The sequence below is a fragment of the Ovis canadensis genome, chromosome 3, assembly GCF_042477335.2.
Source record: "Ovis canadensis isolate MfBH-ARS-UI-01 breed Bighorn chromosome 3, ARS-UI_OviCan_v2, whole genome shotgun sequence".
Taxonomy (NCBI): domain Eukaryota; kingdom Metazoa; phylum Chordata; class Mammalia; order Artiodactyla; family Bovidae; genus Ovis; species Ovis canadensis.
The window spans coordinates 196,446,578-196,465,784 of record NC_091247.1 but is presented as its reverse complement, the minus strand read 5'-3'; the positions used below and the strand labels follow the sequence as shown (position 1 = coordinate 196,465,784).

General features: G+C 41.4%; 1 protein-coding gene across 7 annotated transcripts in view; it reads right to left on the bottom strand.

Moving 5' to 3' along the window:
- BCAT1 (branched chain amino acid transaminase 1) overlaps positions 1 to 19,207 on the bottom strand; it is a 114,402-nt gene that overhangs the window by 28,391 nt on the left and 66,804 nt on the right. For all 7 annotated transcript variants that reach the window (XM_069581206.1, XM_069581207.1, XM_069581212.1 and 4 more), the window contains one exon: positions 3,073 to 3,236. In XM_069581206.1, coding sequence (XP_069437307.1) covers positions 3,073 to 3,236 — 164 coding nt within the window. The remainder of the gene's footprint in view (positions 1 to 3,072; positions 3,237 to 19,207) is intronic.

Genomic DNA, 19,207 nt, shown 5'->3' with positions numbered 1-19,207 from the left:
GGTGTGTTTTTCCCCCAATACAAATGTGTGTCAAAATTCTCTCTCAGGTGTAAACTGTATTATTAATGTCCACTGGGTTATTGATACTTTGGTAATATACTTGGGCTTCCTTCCACATGCTGCCAATATTAAGGAAAACACATGTCCTTGGAGGAAAGAGGAAAATAAAAAACTGTCTACATATAATTTTAATGTAGAACCTGGGAGACTAGGAATATTAAATACATCCCTCCAAAAGAGTAAGTCCTACTGTGTGCAATCTAACTGATTACTCCTAGGAGAGAGTCCAGGAGATAAAACCAGAAAGAAAGAGAGCCTCATAATATAAACTATTGTCTGTTGAGGGAGTACCACCTACCAGGCAGGGTACTAGTTTCTGAACCCCATTATTTCAACAAATTGTGTTAACACAACCCAGTTGTTATTATACTTTTGAGGACTTGTAGGGAGAAAGGACTTAATTGCATAAGATCATGCAGATATGTGCATGATTTATGGGTATCTCTTATTCCCAGATCCACACTGGAAACTGTCAGGTTCTAACTCCATACTTGTTGAGAGCTCCCTAAGTGCCAGCCAGGATCCTAGGCACTTCACATTACCTTCCTTCATCTTCACAGGTAAAGTGGGCATTATTACCCTCACTTTATCAATGAGGAAACTAAGGCTTACAATTTAAATTAATCTGTTTAAAAGTTCTAAGATTAAATTTTTTAATCTTAGAATTTAAAAAATATATATATTCTCTCTCTTCCTCAGACTCACTTAGACAGAAAGCAGAAAATTCTTGAGCTTGTGAAAGTCAATAGATATTTAATAACTACCAATTGACTACAGAGGTACTAAAAAAAAAGATTAGAAGGTAACTATTGAATAAGTTGGAGGAGGGCATGGCAACCCATTCCAGCATTCTTGCCTGGAGAATCCCCATGGACAGAGGAGCCTGGAGGGCTACAGTCCATGGGGTCGCAAAGAGTCGGACACGACTGAGCAACTAAGCCCAGCACAGCACTGAATAAGTCAGGTCTAGAAAAGAACAATAATACATAAATCTAAGGTTCCCGCCAAATGTCTTTCTTAACTAAACTGAATGACAGTAGATGCAAAATCATTTGTTTCCCTGTGCTCCTCCAGGTTGGGAGTACAGGAGCAGAGAGCTTTGAAACTCTTGGAAGCAACAGGCGGGTTTGTGACAAATCCACTCTCTGCTTCATGCCTGCCCTCTTGCCAATTTTGCTTTTATGTATGAGGCCCAATACTCTCTTCTCTAAGAAATTTCAAGTCAATGTCCACTGATTCTGGTCCACATGAGCCTAATGAGTCAAACTAGTAATTTATTTTATAGTTGGCTTTATTTCTTAGAGAAGTTGCAGATTACAGAAAACCTGAGCAAGAAACAGAGCTTCTATAACTCTTATTCCTCAATTTCCATTTCCCTTCATATTAACATCTCACATTAGTGGGGTATACTTGTTATAACTGATGAGACAATATTGAAATCCTAGTTGTTCATAGTAACACCAGAGTTCAGTCTCTGTGTTGTACAGAAAGTATTGATTTTTGATTGCTCTTTAATGATCATATATTCTATGAGACTGCCTCAATATCATCTTTGTAACAAATAACCATCTGCCCAGACACCAAACTAAAGGATTCCCTGCAGTTTGCGTCCCCATGTTATCTTTTCCCAAGGCAGGTAGGGGGAGCTAGAGAGTAAGATTTAAAGAAGAAAAAATTTTATGTTATCTCTTCATCAAGACGGTTGCCTTACCGCACTGTGCAGGGAGAGAAGTTTTAATAGACTAATACAGATATGTTCTGTGAATAAGTCTGAAAAGTAAAGAAGCCATTGAGAGAATAAACAAAAAAGTTTTTGACCTGGCTAGCCTAGGACTTAGGAAGGAGATCAACACGGAGTAAAGTGACTTAGTTTATTTAATGAACTCCCATCAGAATTGTTTTCTTTTTTTCCTGGGCTTCCCTCATAGCTCAGTCAATAAAGAATCTGCCTGCAATGCAGGATACCTGGGTTTGATCCCTGGGTTGGGAAGATGCCCTGGAGAAGGAAATGGCAATCTATTCTAGTATTCTTGCCTGGACAATTCCATGGACAGAAGAGCCTGGCATGCTGCGGTCCATGCGGTTGCAAGAGTCAGATACACCCTAGCAACTAAGCCACCACCATCAGGATTTTTCTGACCCGATGAGGGAATGCAGTTAGTGAGTGAATGCCAGTAGGGATGACAGGACATAGCCTTTTACCACCATGCCTTTTTGGGGATAGAAAAGTGAGAAATAGAAAGTCTATGGAGGGTTCAAAGCCAGCTGTCAAGGTCTCTCTGGCATGTCAGCACCACATCCTTTCTCTCTCCCAGGGCTCTGAGACTTTACAGTTTGCACCAGGGCCCAGAAGACTGCCACTGAGTCACCTTGCAGGCCAGCTGGTGCTCTTCCAAAGGAAGAGCCACGCTGGGTAACCCGGCTATTCTTGTTCACCCGTCGGGGCATTCCCGATTCACAGCCAAGTCCACCCCTGAAATTGTCTAACACTTTCAAATGCTCTTTTATTTCCAGCCAGCTACATATGGCCTATGAGACTGGCCTGACCGAGCCAAAGCAGGGCTGTCCCACAGCCAGTTGGCAGCAGATATGGTTGCAATCTGCGGGAATGAAGACAGCACTTCAGTGAAGCAGGCACCTTCCCCAGACAGGGCTCCTTGGAGCCGACTGAGAGCTTGCGCCCCAACACCAGATGCTCTCGAATGCCAACTGTCAGCCTGCGGCCAGGAACCAGCATCCCGGGCAGTTCATCCAAAGCGCTGATTTCCCTCCTGGTTTAGTTACTTTAGTTCTTGCTTATGCGTTAACAGTCAATGTTTCTCCCTTACAAAGGGCTGCAGAGGTTATCCTTCAAACAGCTAGCACATTCAAACCACTGAAGGCTAAACATGAAATAAAAATGAACATTCCAGTGTGAATACTAATATATATAATTTCTATTGAAGTGAAATGGTCATAACTTAATGGTCACAAGGGACTCTATCCTTTAGACAGAAACACAGATCAACTTACCCTCCCATCTTGCAGTCCCCGGTCCCACCTTTCCAGGCTCTTACATACTTCGGGTTGGCCCACAGGGACACAGGATTAAAGCTTCCACTGGAAAAATAAGGTCCCACTGGGCTCAAGATTACAAAGAGCAGGGCTTTAGTCGGCTTCTTGACTCCCAGAGAAGGCTGGAATAAAGTAAAAGTGCACACAGCTGTTAATCTAAAAGGCAGATGCCCGTCTCAAAGTCTAGAACAGATCTGAAACATCTCCCAGAAGCCACAAATGACAGCTGTTACTTCTGAAGCTGAGTTACACAAAGCCTGATGGTCTTCTAAGAAGAAAACACCAAGACTTGGTTCCATTTTGCTTTGCTTTCAGAGTTACGATTTTAAAGGAAAGGCAGATTTGTCTATTGTTTTATTAGCAGGTTTTTTGTGTGTGCTCAGTTGCTCAGTCCTGTCTGACTCTTTGCGACCTCATGGATGATAGCTCGCCAGGCTCCTCTGTACATGGGATTATCCCAGGCAAGAATACTGGAGAGAGTTGCCATTTCCTCCTCCAGGGGACCTTCCTGACCCAGCGATCGAACCCACGTCTCCTGGGGCACCTGCCTTGGCAGCAGATTCTCTACCAATGAGCCACCTGGGAAGACCAGTACATTGCCAACTAGCCATATACTTTTGACAACTAGCCATATAACACCTTTCAGGATTGCACTGATTGGGAACTGAAAAAGGAAAGAACCTAGACATGATTTCAGTTTTGGGGAGTGAAACCTAACATCTGCTTCTCTAACTTGCCCTTCTACTTCGTTCAGAACACTCTGGTGCCAGCAGACTTGGGCTGGAGAAAGTGCCATTAGCATATCCGACTGTGACAGATAACAGACACCAAAACTGTAGCTTCACTAGAAACAAAGACATCAGACAAGACAAATCCCCGCCACCCGGGGCCCCTGCCCACCAAAAGACACAGGACGAAGGACTCAGGAATTCATATTAGGAATGACAGAGAGAAAACGACCTTCCCCACAAACACTGAGAAAATCACAAGCCAACAATGCAATCATAAATTTCTTCAGCACAAAAGAAATTACTCCCAGTTGGTTTTTAAATAGAAAAATTGAGAGACTAAAAAGTTTTGAAGGCTATATATTCTAAAGGCATTAAAGGTTGCTGGGTTATCCTGTACAGTTATAGGCCATGCAGGTAAGAAAACAAATTAAGACTATTATATTAAATCTTGGACAATAGAATACATACATTGAGTCTTCAAAAAAGAAGCCTAGTCTGCCTGGATGGGGTAGCAATCTGGTGTGAAAATAATGGGAGGAGACTCAAATTCAGCCAATTCGTGACTTTTGTAATATTTAATGAAACTGGCTAAAAGTGGGCCTGGGGATATATTTTTTTTCTGAATTTCAATTAAATCTCCTCTTCTGCCACCTTGTAGCTCAAGGAGCCTCACCCACTACTTACGCCCAGATGAAGAATCAGGTAGGCAAAAGATGTGTGAGCCTGATACAATGTGTTTGTACATGTGCATTCTGATGCCACCAGAGAGGCTTACGAAATGGGAAGCTGAGCCCATTCACACAGTGTGTGAACCTGAGGGTCACACAGGGCTTGGCTGGCCGCAAAGGAAATGGATAAAGAGCAACAGATACCAAGTCAAGGAAATGAGTCAGTTCACAGACTTAAATAATGAACTTATGGTTGCCATGGGGGAAGGATGGGGTGAAAGGATAGCTTGCATGTTTAGGATTGACAAGAACACGCAACTGTATTCAACAAGGATCTAAAGTATAGCACAGGGAACTCTGCTCAATGTTATGTGGCAGCCTGGATGGGAGCGGAGTCTGGGGGACAATGGACACATGTCTATGTATGGCTGAGTCGCTTTGCTGTCCACCTGAAACTGTCACAACATTGTTAATAGGCTATACTCCAATGCAAAATAAAAAGTTCAAATTAAAAAAAAAAAGACAAAGAAATGAATCAGTGTTAGGGAAATTAAATAGTCTTGTTTAGGCTTCAGAGACAAAGCAGGGCAGGCCTCCAACCTTGCTTCTGACCTACATAGATACAGCCCTGACTACTGCTGTGGGTGTCAGCCACACCTGCTGTGAGTGTTAGAAGAGAAACACAATAGATAGATAGGGAGCAGATCTTGGAATCTGTCAAGTCCCCTGAGGAGGTCTGGCCTACCACTCCTAGGACTTAGTAACATTCCAAGATTTGCGTAACAAAGCAAGTGTTAGTTGCTCAGTCCTTTCAGCCTCTGTAGCCCACCAGGTTCCTTTGTCCATGGGATTCTCCAGGCAAGCCTACTGGAGTGGGTTGCCATTTCCTTCTCCAAAAGAGGAAACAGCATTGTAAAAAATTAACGTAATACCATTGCTGCAGTTTTGCTGGCAGATTGACGATGATTTATCAATAACCTCAGATATGCAGATGACACCACTCTTATGGCAGAAAGGGAAGAGTCTCTTGATGAAAGAGAAGAGTGGAAAAGCTGGCTGTTACAACTCAACATTTAGAAAACTAAAATCATGGCATCCGGTCCCATCACTTCATGGCAAATAGATGGAGAAAAAATGGAAACAGTGACAGACTTTATTTTCTTGGGCTCCAAAAATCACTGCAGATGGTGACTGCAGCCATGAAATTAAAAGACGCTTACTCTTTGGAAGGAAAGTTATGACCAACCTAGACAGCATATTAAAAAGCAGAGACATTACTTTGCTGACAAAGGTCCGTCTAGTCAAAGCTATGGCTTTTCTAGTAGTCATGTATGAATGTGAGAGCTGGACCATAAAGAAAGCTGAGCACTGAAGAATTGATGCTTTTGAACTGTGGTGTTGCAGAAAATTCTTGAGAGTCCTTCAGATTGCAAGGAGATCCAATCAGTCAATCCTAAAGGAAATCAATCCTGAATATTCATTGGAAGGACTGATGCTGAAGCTGAAGCTCCAATACTTTGGCCACCTGATGCGAAGAACTGACTCACTGGAAAAGACCCTGATGCTGGGAAAGACTGGAGGCAGGAGGAGGGGATGACACAGGATGAGATAGATGGTTGGATGGCATCACTGACTCGATAGACATGAGTTTACGAGAAAGCTCTGGGAATTGGCGATGGACAGAGAAGCCTGGGGTGCTGCAGTCCATGGTGCCTCAAAGTGTCGGACACGACTGAGTGACTAAACTGAACTGAACTGATGAGAACGTATCAGTTAGCATCCTGGGATTATAAGTGGGAGAAATGGAATCTTTGAAGTCTCACCCACAAAGCGGACACGCTGCCTGGGAACTTTTCCTAACTGGAACTCCAGACCGCTGTCACTCGAGACTTCCCAGTGCTGTTTAAGTACGGATGTTGGCAAATCAAATTTGGTGATGTATGTTCTATTGCTCTCCTCTGCTGTTTCTATTTCTTTTTTCTTTTATGTTAGAATATTGAAAGTAGACTAGATAGTTCTCTAAGAAATATTTGTATTGTTTATTTGTATATAACGCGTGGCTTATTTTGTTAACAAATCCTCTGGACCTGAGACAATAGTGAAAACTTTCAGCCAAACAGCCAGCAAGTAACAACAGGTTATGTGTTTTTTTTTGCTCATTTGGGTTTGTTCTTTAGTGGAGGCTGAAAAGGTCACCCCTACAAAGAATTAGGAGACTTAAACTCCATTTGCTTTTATTGGTTTCATTATTTGGAAAAAGAAATTCCCAGAATAACACACGTATCTGCCTTTCTTCCCAACTTTGATAAAAATTGACTATCTTATCTCTGCACTTTTATTTACCTGTCAGTTAAGTAAGTACACTTCATATCAGGGGGGCTTTGAAGCTTCACATTAAGAAAAGAAAATTATTGACCATTATAATAAGGAATTAAGCTTCTCAACATAATTTAGAAATACAACACGTAGGACACAGTATCAATAATTTACCTAGCTTCTAATGTTCTAAATAAAATACCTTATTTATGGATAAGCTGATAAGCATTTTATTACTGATATCACATGAATGCCTGGACTTTTTTCACTCTTGTATTTTCTGCAACCTACACTCTACTAAAAAAAGTAACAATAACTCATCATCATGGATAAATTTCATGTTATTCATTTCCTTCCCTTGATTTTAATTGACAGGTAAACTTGCATTTAATCCACTAGGTGGCAGTAGAGAGAAAACAGATGAAAAACAGAATAACAGATTAAATCTATTTCTAGAGAAGAATATCTTGATAAAAATCTTTAAACAATATCTTTATCCCATTCCAGTATTTGTGCCTGGGAAATCTCATGGACAGAGAAGCCTAGTGGGCTATACAGTCCATAAGGTCGCAAAGAGTTGCACATGACTAAGGGATTAAACCACCACCACCATTCTTAGCAAGCAGGTAGATTATAGACTAGAATTTTTCAATGCTGAGAGAAAATGTGTTTATGTGTACTAACTTTTATTTCTGAAATTTAAGCAAAGTCAATTCATATTTTGCAAGCACTTTAAGTAGTGGTGTCACCTTCATCCTTAAATAATTATTTACGTCAAATATCTTTCCATGAAAAGAACTGTGACTTTACTGAAAATGATCACACTGTTCCATAAGTGAGAGTAAGTAGAATGTAACTTTTGGGATCAGGAAGGGAGCTTGGTGATTGGATCTGTTTCTCCCCTCAGCATTTGTTCCTCAGTTCTCCCTTCTTTCCTGGAAAGCAATTTAAATTCTGCACTATCCCTGCAGTAAAGAGTAGTAGCGTAATATTAATCAAATGGCAATGAACAACATTCTGTGATCACAAGATCAGGATTCTGGTTGAAATAAAATAAAAGCCATATACATAAAGAAAAATATGGATAGTAACAGCTGATAAGTTATGTAGACCAGTTTCACTGTCTTATTTTGATTGATTTTTAAAAAAATTCTCCTGTACTAGTTTCTTGGATTATTTCAATACATAAAGAACTGAAAGAAATCCCTCGGAAAATGAGAAATACAAAATTTTAGATGCAAAGTTTATAATGTCTCAAGGGACCAAATTGACTTTGAAGTTGAAATTCTGACATGTTAAAATATATACTCTTTTAAGTTATACCCCACAAATAACAAAAATAAATACATATATGAGCATTAAGTGTGGGTACATTTTGCACAAAATAACAGGGCAATTGAGTATGATGGAAAATAAAGACACATTTCACAGTGGAAATGACTTCTGTGTCACTTAGAAAATTGCTTTATAGAAAGGCAGGACTTCTAGGGTGATCCATCTGCAGCAGGCATTCAGAAATGTACATTCAGAAATGTACTACTTAATAGTCCATGTTCTACTTAATAGTCCATGTTTTGGCCTGGAAGGCAGAGAAGCACTGCTGCCATGTAGAGGCTTGAGAACGATTCTGCTGGGCAAGGCAATTAAGGGGCAGAAGAAAAAATATAATTAGAAATAATTGGGGAACATTTTTCAAAAAGAAATTTTTAGGGTGCTCCAAATTATTTTTTTGATCCAAAGAGTAGACTAATTAAAAAAAAATTCTGCCAGTTCTTAAAAAAGATTAAATAGAGGGGAAAATGATGAAGAATACTGAACTGGGATCCCTAGTAGGCAGGTGGTTAAGAATCCACTTTGCAATGCAGGGAACACGGGTTCGGTCCCTGGTTGGGTAAGTAAGCTCCCAGACGGTGTGGGGCAACTAAACCCTCGCACCCCAACCAGAGTCCATCTGCCGCCATGAAAGCCCCCACTGGCCTCGCAGCCAAGTTGGTTAATTAACTTTTTTTGTTAAGTTTCTATCTTAGAAAAAAACAACAACAAGAACAATGAACTAAGGGGATGCTGTAAGAAACACAGGACTGGCTGGTGACCCATTTAGGGTTTCAGTGTGAATCACATAGGGGAGGGACACCAAAGTCATGAAATGTGTTTATAGGAAAACTAGCTGGTCTGATTTAAGATTAAAATAATAATTAGCAACCCTCAATAATTACACGGTACTTTCAGGTTTCCAAGACATTCCATAGCCATTTTCGCAGAAAATCCAACAATCCAGGAGTATTTCTAAGCTAAAGAAACTGAGGCTCAAATGATTCACCCAGAGTTTTCATTATTAAGCTCTGGACATCCCTCTACTCGTAGTCCAGAGCTCTTTTTTTTTGATATCAGAATTTGAGAGAGGGGTAAAAAAATAAATAAATGAATCAGTGAAATTCTCGAGATTTCCTAATGTGAAGAGAGTTCAAACCAGACCTTCCTTCCACCCTCAGCCTTCACCACACTCTCATATTCTGTACTTCCTCTACTCAAACCATATGGAATCCTTTAGGATTCCTCCTTGCTTTCCTACTCAAAATATATAGGTAGAAGGCCTAACCCCCAATGTGAATGTATTTGGAGATAAAGCTTTAGCGGAGGTAAAGTTAAATGAGGTTAAAAGGCTGGCGTCCCCATCCTGTTGGGACTGTGGGACTCTGTGTGTGTTCAGCCGTGTCTGACTTTTAGCCACCCCATGAATTGTAGCTCTCTAGGCTCCTCTGTCCATGGAATTTTCCAGGCAATAATACCGGAGTGGGTTGCAAAATTCTCCTCCAGGGGATGTTCTTGACCCGCAGATCAACCCGAGTCTCTTGTGTCTCCTGCACTGGCAGATGGATTCTTTACTGAGCCCCCTGGGTAGTCCTGTTATCCTTATAACAAGAGACACCAGAGCATATGTGCCCTGCAACCTCCCACTATAGAGTGACAAAGTGGTCACCTACAAGCGAGGAAGTGTGGCATCACCAGAGACCAACTCTGTTCACACTTTGACTATGGACTTCCAGCCTCCAAAACTGAGAAAATGAATTCTGGTGGTTAAGCCACCTGATCTGTGGGCCTTCCACGGTGGTCCAGTGATTAAGACTCTGCACTTCCACTGCAGGGGGAAAGTATGGTAAAGCATCTGCCTACAATGTGGGAGACCCAGGTTCAATCCCTGGGTTGGGAAGATCTCCTAGAGAAGGAAATGGCAACCCACTCCAGTATTCTTGCCTGGAAAATCCCATGGAAGGAGAAGCCTGGTACGCTATAGTCCATGGGGTTGCAAAGAGTTGGACACGACTGAGCAACTTCACTTTCACTTAGGAAACTAAGATCCCAAGTTCCTCATCTTTGAAATTCTGTTGTGGCACCAGGCTTCCCTGTGGCTCAGGTAGTAAAGAATCTGCCCACAATGTGGGAGATGTGTGTTCAATCCGTGTATCGGGAAGATCCCCTGGAGGAGGAAATGGCAACCCACTCCACCAGTATTCTTGCCTGGAGAATTCCATGGACAGAGGAGCCTGGCAGACTACAGTCCAGGGGATTGCAAAGAGTCGGACGACTAACACTTTCACTTTCTGTGAAACAAACACAAACCGATTGAAACATCCCCTCTCTCTAGGTAACACAAACCCTTCAATCTCTATTTAAATGTCATCTAACTGTCACTTCAGGAAATGAGCTCCAGTTACAAGCCTAGGTGCGTGTGTTACACGGTATTACAGCATCCAGCACTTCCTCAAATGTAGACAAAATACCCATCATGCTTTCTTACAACTGCTTATTTAACTCTCTACCACTCAGGCATCTGTGCACTCCATGAAGTGCAGGACCTTCTTTGCCCCAACACAAAGCATCCTCTGTTGTTTATTATACCAGGTACTAACTAGACATTGGATAAACTGTTGGCCATCTTAATAAGACATTTATGGAAAAGGGCTATGAAACCAACCTAGAAAACTACTTAGGAAATTTGAATTATTTTATTTTTAAAAAGCTGATGTTAATCCTTATCTGTTGAGTTGATGCCATAGAGAACACGTTCCTGTTTCCTGCTTGATTTCCTTTAATGCTGGCCTTCAGACTAATGAGCAGTTAATATATAGACATGGAAAGAATATCATGGGGAAAACAAAAGCCGAGAATTTTCTGAGACCTGCTATAAAACAGGTAGGGGACAGGGCTGAGTTTGTTTCTCAGTCCTGTTCAAAGAGAAAGACAATATACATTTAATATTTGACAGGCTAACCACTCAGCTCTTTTTTTTTTTTTAATTTTTCAATAAAAATGATGTTAAAATTTAAAAAAGAAAAACACAGTTAAAAGAAAACTAAAGCTCAGGTGAGAAAGACTAGAACACTTTACAATCTAATATTATGTAAAGGCAGTGATAATATACTAATAGCTCACCAGGTTAGAGTAAGGATTAAATTAGATATCTGTTGAAAGTTCCCAGGGTCTGATCTTTTTTATGCATCCAATAAATACCAATTTTTACTATTTTTAAATAAATAATACATGATAATAGTAATAATGGTAAATAAATTCAACATATACCAATTTACAGGACATTCAGATGACATTAAAATGATTGTAGATCTGAGCAATGAACTAGTAAACACTCAGTGTTGGAACCGTGGAGAATGTGTTGGTCTTTGGAAAAAAGACAAGGATTCCTGTACTGACAATGTGGAAAATATAGGTTGGTAAATGTGAAACATAAATAGAAATTTCAGCATGAATTATTAAGTACATGGCTAAGAATATGGGATGAGGAAGTACCCAAGGAGAGCCAAAATGAATCACTCTTAGGAAAGCCATGCTTCATTTCCCTTCTAAAGTAACTCAGGATCAAGGGTCTGTAAATTTCAGCCTACTGCAAGTTTTGTTTGTAAGTTTCACTGGAACACATTCTTTCATTCATGTGTGGCCTATTGCTGTTTTTTTGCTACAAAGGCAGAGGTGAATAGTTGCAAGGAACGCAAAGCCAAAAATATTTAACTACCTGGCTTCCCAGGTGGTGCTAGTGGTAAAGAACCCACCCACCAATGCAGGAGACATCAAGAGACGTGGGGTCAAGCCCTGGGTCAGGAAGATCTGGAGGAGGGCATGGTAACCCATTCCAGTATTCTTTCCTGGAGAAGCCCATGAACAGAGGAACCTGGCAGGCCACGGTCCACGGGGTCACAAAGAATTGGACACAACTGAAAACACTCAGCATGTACACACACACCTGGCCTTTAACAGCAAATGTCTGCCAGCCCTTTCTCTGGATGCCAGGAAAATGCCACAGGATGCTACCACCTCAGAACCAGGGTCCCCTCACTGACCTAGCCTCAGTGCTCAGACCTGGACAGCAGGATTCCATCCAGACTGGTTAGTGGACTGAGCCAAGCAAGGCACTGGGCTTGGAGCTGAGCAACAGGTAAGACCAACAGAGGGAGCTGGCAACTGCAGTAGCCTCAGCCTGTGAGTTGGCTGAGGAAGGGGGAAGGATGCCACCCTCACGAAAGAGCCCTCTCGGTGACATGAATGTCAGGTGGAGAACCACAAGCCGAGGAGCAAGGCGGGGGGTACTTGGATGGCCCTCCCTCCTGTACATGGCACTGCCTGCTGACCCTGTCACCTTCAGAAGTAGATGCATGATAGAAGTAGAACTGGGGAAATCTTGTGACTATTTGATCAGTTTCCTCTTCCTTCTAGATCACTGACATCAGCTTAGAAACACGTCATCTCACCTCTAGCCTCAAGAAAACACTCTCCCTTCATCACCTGCCCCCCTGCCAAGTACCCACCCATCTCTGCTGCACTACAGCACAGAATTCCTCACAAGGTTAATGCATACTCACAATCACAACCTCCCTCCTCTCATCCTCTACTAGTCCATGACCTTCAGGCTTCCAGTCCCACTACCCCACTGAAAGGTGTTTAAGATCCCCAAGGACTCCACGTTGTCAAATCCAGTAATCAGGTCTTGGGCTTCGTGGCACTGGTCTTGTGGGTGGGATTCACCACAGTTCACTGCGTCTCCATGTTCTTCATTTGGCACAGGACACCAAGCCCTCTTGTTTTTCTACTTTCCAGGCTCCTACTTCTCAGACCCCTTAGCTGATTCCTGTTCCTCTCCCTTTCTCTACATGCTGGCCTGCCTCAGATCTCATTCCTTGCTTCTTAACACCTCTCTCTACAGCTATTTCCTTGAGAACCTCATCCAAGCCCCAGACTGTAAAGGCATTTTATACTAAAGATAAGAATGTAGCACTTAAACTCCCAAATCTCTCCTGAATTCCACCGTCTGGTGTATCCACCCACCAACTTGATATCACTGGCTGAAATTCCCACGTCCAACACTGAACTCTTGATTCTACCCATCGTCACTCCAACAAATAAAATCCTCTCCTTCACACTCCCTCATCCCAACAATTGGTCACTAACCAGCAGTAATGGCCCCAAAGCAAAACTGGACATCTTTCCTCTTACTCTTATAAAAATCTAAGCAAATTTTGTGAGCTGTAATGAATATCCTTGAATGTCTGTCTTTATGTGCACTAGGGGATACATCTATAGCATAAATGCTGTAAAGAAAGTCTGTACTTTTTAAAGGTCCAAATTCAATTTTTCCTATGCTGCACACTGTATCAATTAATTACAGTTCTTATGTCTGTTATATTGACAACATAATGGTTGATCAATAGGACACTGGTTATATAAATGACACCACTCTTTCACAGATTCTAAGATGTCTACTTTTTCACATTTAATGTGTCAAAAATCTGGGCACAGCATTTTATAATTGCTACTGGCTAAGGAGCAATCATGGGAAAGTTGTTTAGACTTAGAAATAGCTGTTCATAGTGATGGCAATTCCAATAGTCTATGGGCATTGGTGAGGCTACAAATGTTGAATAGGCCATATAGAATGTCTTCAAAAAACTGCATCTGATTTAGCACCAAAAAATTACTACAAAGAAGCAAAACAGGAATGGGACATGTATTTGGTATTAGTGAAACAAATATGTGTATTAATGTTCAGTTCAGCTCAGTCGCTCAGTTGTGCCTGACTCTTTGCAACCCCATGAATTGCAGCACACCAGGCCTCCCTGTTCATCACCAACTCCCAGAGTTCACTCAGACTCACATCCATTGATTCCGTGATGCCATCCAGCCACCTCATCCCCTTTTCCTCCTGCCCCCAATCACTCCCAGCATCAGAGTCTTTTCCAATGAGTCAACTCTTTGCCAAAGTACTGGAGTTTCAGCTTTAGCATCATTCCTTCCAAAGAACACCCAGGACTGATCTCCTTTAGAATGGACTGGTTGGATCGCCTTGCAGTTCATGGTACTCTCAAGAGTCTTCTCCAACACCACAGTTCAAAAGCATCAATTCTTCGGTGCTCAGCTTTCTTCACAGTTCAACTCTCACATCCATACACGACCACTGGAAAAACCATAGCCTTGACCATACGGACCTTTGTTGGCAAAGTAATGTCTCTGCTTTTCAATATGCTTTCTAGGTTGGTCATAACTTTCCTTCCAAGGAGTAAGCGTCTTTTAATTTCATGGCTGCAGTCACCATCTGCAGTGATTTTGGAGCACCCAAAAAATAAAGTCTGACACTGTTTCCACTGTTTCCCCATATATTTCCCATGAAGTGATGGGACCGGATGCCATGATCTTCGTTTTCTGAATGCTGAGCAAGCCAACTTTTTCACTCTCCTCTTTCACTTTCATCAAGAGGCTTTTGAGTTCCTCTTCACTTTCTGCCATAAGGGTGGTGTCATCTGCATATCTGAGGTTATTGATATTTATCCCAGCATCTTGATTCCAGCTTGTGCTTCATCCAGCCCAGCGTTTCTCATGATGTACTCTGCATACAAGTTAAATAAGAAGGGTGACAATATACAGCCTTGACGTACTCCTTTTCCTATTTGGAACCAGTCTGTTGTTCCATGTCCAGTTCTAACTGTTGCTTCCTGACCTCCATACAGGTTTCTCAAGAGGCAGGTCAGGTGGTCTGGTATTCCCATCTCTTTCAGAATTTTCCACAGTTTATTGTGATCCACACAGTCAAAGGCTTTGGCATAGTCAATAAAGCAGAAATAGATGTTTTTCTGGAACTCTCTTGTTTTTTTGATGATCCAGTGGATGTCGGCAATTTGATCTCTGGTTCCTCTGCCTTTTGTAAAACCAGCTTGAACATCTGGAAACTACCACACAATTGTACTCATCTCACACGCTAGTAAAGTATTAATGTTAAACAAGTGCAATTCAATATTTTCTTGCAAAGCAACAACCAAGTCTTCTAATGGGACCTATGGTCAGCAGAAACCCATAAGATAATGCTGTTAGCTTTTGTTATTAAGATACATGTAAAAATAAATATGCTTGTCACAAGTTGAGCAGTGCATCTGATGGCAGGAGAAACTACAGATTTTCTCAGAAAACAATATGCATTTCAAAAACTGAGAGACAGGTATGACTCATTCACAATCACTCAGCACTATCTAGAAAAGTGCCGTGCCATGGTGTAATTGGCAATGTATTTCCATATCAGTGCATAAAACAGTGCTGCCTCATAATTTATGGCATCCTATATTCAACTAAGTATGGCATAATGTACAATGAAATAGCTTACAGTTAGGAAAATGAGAGCAAAATGTGGACAAACTGATATTTTAATGGTAAAAGACTCGTAAAGGCACTTCATAAAAGGATTTCTGACAGTCAGTATGTGAAAAGGTACTCAATATAATTTGGCCTCAGAGAAGAGGAAATTAAAACCACAAAGAGATAAGGCCACTGAATGGGCAAAATTACTAAGATAACACCAATGTTAGCAGGAATATGAGGCAAATGGAACTTTCATACATTGCTGGTGGGAGTGAAATGGTACAAACACTTTAAAAAACTGGCAGCAGTTAGTAAAGATATAGATATATTTTTATATATCATATATAATTATATGTGTGTACGAATATCACCTCTGGCCCAGCAATTCATCTCTGAGGTAAAGAGATGTATGTATGTATGTCTACCATAAGATAAATTCAAAGATGTGCAGAACAGCTTTATTTAGAACAGCTGGAAATAACTCAAATGTCCATTTGTAGACATGTGGCCCCAGGGGAGTAGGGATGGCTGCATAACTGTACTAGGGAGGGGAGGAGAGGTGAAAGGAAAGGATTTAAAAGAGTGTCAAGTGTCCTAGACATATTCTAATCTTAATAGGGTGTTGGGTCCTCAGATTTTCATTTTTATCTTTTAAAACCTTGTGCGTCGGGGGGTGGGGGCAGGGTGGGTGGGAGTCGGTGTGTTTCATGTAGTTTTTAAAAATCTTGATTACTGGCAAAAATTGAAGAAAGAATTACTGCCATCTTATAAAAAAGAAGGCTAATACTTAACGTACAAACACATGTAAGCAGGTATGGGTGTGTATATTTATCAATATGTATCTCTAGAAGGATATGAGAAAACTGGCAACAGGAATTGCTTAGAAGAAGGTGAACAGTGGACTCTGGATCAGAATAAGAGTAGGAAGGAAACTTTCTTTCCAATGTATACTTTTGATACTATTTTAATTTTTGACCAAGGTTTTCCTTCCCTCAAATCCCTCCCCGCTTAAAATTCCAGAAATACACTGGCAAGTTGCATGTGAAAATTGATATTCTTAAACTCAGAAGCACTGTGAATGAAATTTAGACTTAGCATGACTATACATCTGTGTTATTGGATACATGTTACATACTGTAAAATACACAGTACAATATAGAAAATCTGCAGTGATTATTGTCAAATATAATTGAGAGCAAGAAAGCTGAGAGCTCAGGGAAGGAAACAGAACAGACACAAAGGCAGACTTAACATTATTACAAGATGGGGGGCAGGGGGGCGCTTCCCTGGTGGCTCAGTGGTAAAGCATCTGTCTGGCAATGCAGGACGCACAGGTTCAATCCCCAATCCAGGAAAATCCCACATGCCTCAGAGCACCTAAGCCTGTTGTGCCACAACCATTGAGCCTGTGCTCCAGAGCCATTCTCTGCAGAAGCCAGGCAACGAGAAGCATGTGCGCTGCAACTAGAGAAAAGCCCATGAAGCAATAAAGACCCAGGACAGCCAAAAATAAAGAAATAGTTTTTAAAAAGATGGGGTGCAGGGTTAAAGTGGAGATTGGCATTGTCATGCTTGTCAAAATAAGCTACCAGAGAAAAGAAAAAAAAATAGGAAAGAAATTATTAGTCCCATCTGAGTTATATTTCCATAAGCACTCTTATAGAATCACACCCCCACTTCTTCACAAAAGTGACCTCCATCTACCAATACATTCATTCATGGATCTGACACTCCACAAGCTCCATGAGACACTGAGTTCCACGAAGGCAGGGAGGTGGTTTTGCTTAGCACCGCATTCCAAGACCAGCCCACAAGGGATGCTCCAGAACAGAGCAAAGGGGTTCTGATTTCACCTGGGTAGCCTCAGTTTCTTCATCTCTAAAGCGATGCCAATGGCACCTCCTCATGGGGCTGCTGTCAATTTGTGCAAGAAGAGCCCTATGCGTCGTGCCCAGCACTCAGGAGAGCTTCACAATGTCAGGAGATGGATATGATAGCAGACTGGACCACTGTGTTTCATCAGAGAAACAGGAATTCCCTGAACAAAAGGAGGCAGGACTTTCATGAGATTGAAAAGTAAGGTGAGCCTAGGGTATCTTTCAGGGAAATGGTAACTCTTTCAGCAATTCACTAAGTTATGTATTTTCAAACTGCTCATTGCAGTATCATATAAGGGGACAGGGAAGTGAAATCCCAGTAAAAGAACCAGGACAAAATGTAGTACATGTCCAGCATGGGGAACTCAATAGCGTTAGAAGTCATGGACTGTCTCTCCCAGAATAATGGAAATAAAACCAAAAATAAACACAAGGGACCTACTTAAACACAAAAGCTTTTGCACAGCAAAGGAAACACAAAACAAAAAGACAACCCACCGATTGGGAGAAAATATTTGCAAATGATATGACCATTGGGATTAGTCTCCAAAATTTACAAACAGCTCATGACACTTAACAGCACCAAAACAAACAACCCAATTGACAAATAGGCAGAAGACCTCAACAGACATTTCTCCAAAGAAGACATACAGATGGCCAGTAGGTACATGAAAAGATGCTCAACATTGCTAGTTATTTGAGAAAGACAAATCAAAACTAAAATGAGATATCACCTTACACCAGCCAGAATGGCTATCATCAAAGAGTCCACAAATAATGCTGGAATGAGTGTGGAGAGAAGGGAATCCTTCTCCACTTTTGCTGGGGATGTAAACTGGTACAGCCACTGCTGCTGCTGCTGCTGCTAAGTCGCTTCAGTCGTGTCCGACTCTGTGCGACCCCATAGATGGCAGCCCACTAGGCTCCTCTGTCCCTGGGATTCTCCAGGCAAGAACACTGGAGTGGGTTGCCATTGCCTTCTCCAGGTACAGTCACTAGGGAGAACAGAATGGAAGCTCCTTAAAAAAATTAAATAGACTTTTCATATGACTCTGATATCCCACTCCAGGGCATCTATCCAGAGAAAAATATGACCCCAAAATATACATGCACCCCAATGTTCATTGCAGCACTGCTTACAATAACCAAGACATGGAAGCAACCTAAATGCCCATGGAATGGATAAATGACAGAGGAATGGATAAAGATGTGGGTGTGTGTGTGTGGGGGGGGGGTGGGTGGGTGGGGGCGGTGTGTAGAGAGAGAAAGAAAGAAGTTTGCAGCAACATGGATGGACCCAGAGAGTATCATACTGAGTGAACTAAGTCAGACAGAAGGAGAAATATCATATAAGATCCTTATTTTGTGAAATCTGAAAAGAAGTAATAGAAATGAACTTACTTTCAAAACAGATTCACAGACTTTGAGAATGAACTTCTGGTTGCCGGGGGGAAGATGGGAGAAAGGGACAGTTAGGGATGGACATCTGCACACTGCTATATTTAAAATGGATAACCAACAGTGACCTGCTGTATAGCATATGGAACTCTGCTCAATGTTATGTGGCAGCCTAGATGGGAGGGGAGTTTGCGGGAGAATGGATACATGTATATATATGGCTGAGTCCCTTTGCTGTTCACCTAAAACTATTACAACATTGTTTGTTAATTGGCTACAGCCCAATACAAAATAAAACATTTTTTAAAAAAGGTGATGGACTGGACCTATACATAATAACCTGGATAGAAATGAGAAACATAGCATGGAGGGAAAACATTAAGAGACACAGTGAGGTGTGTGGGACAAAACCATTTATATAAATTTTAATTATGGGGATCCAAGAGGTAATAAGATGGAGAAGGCAACG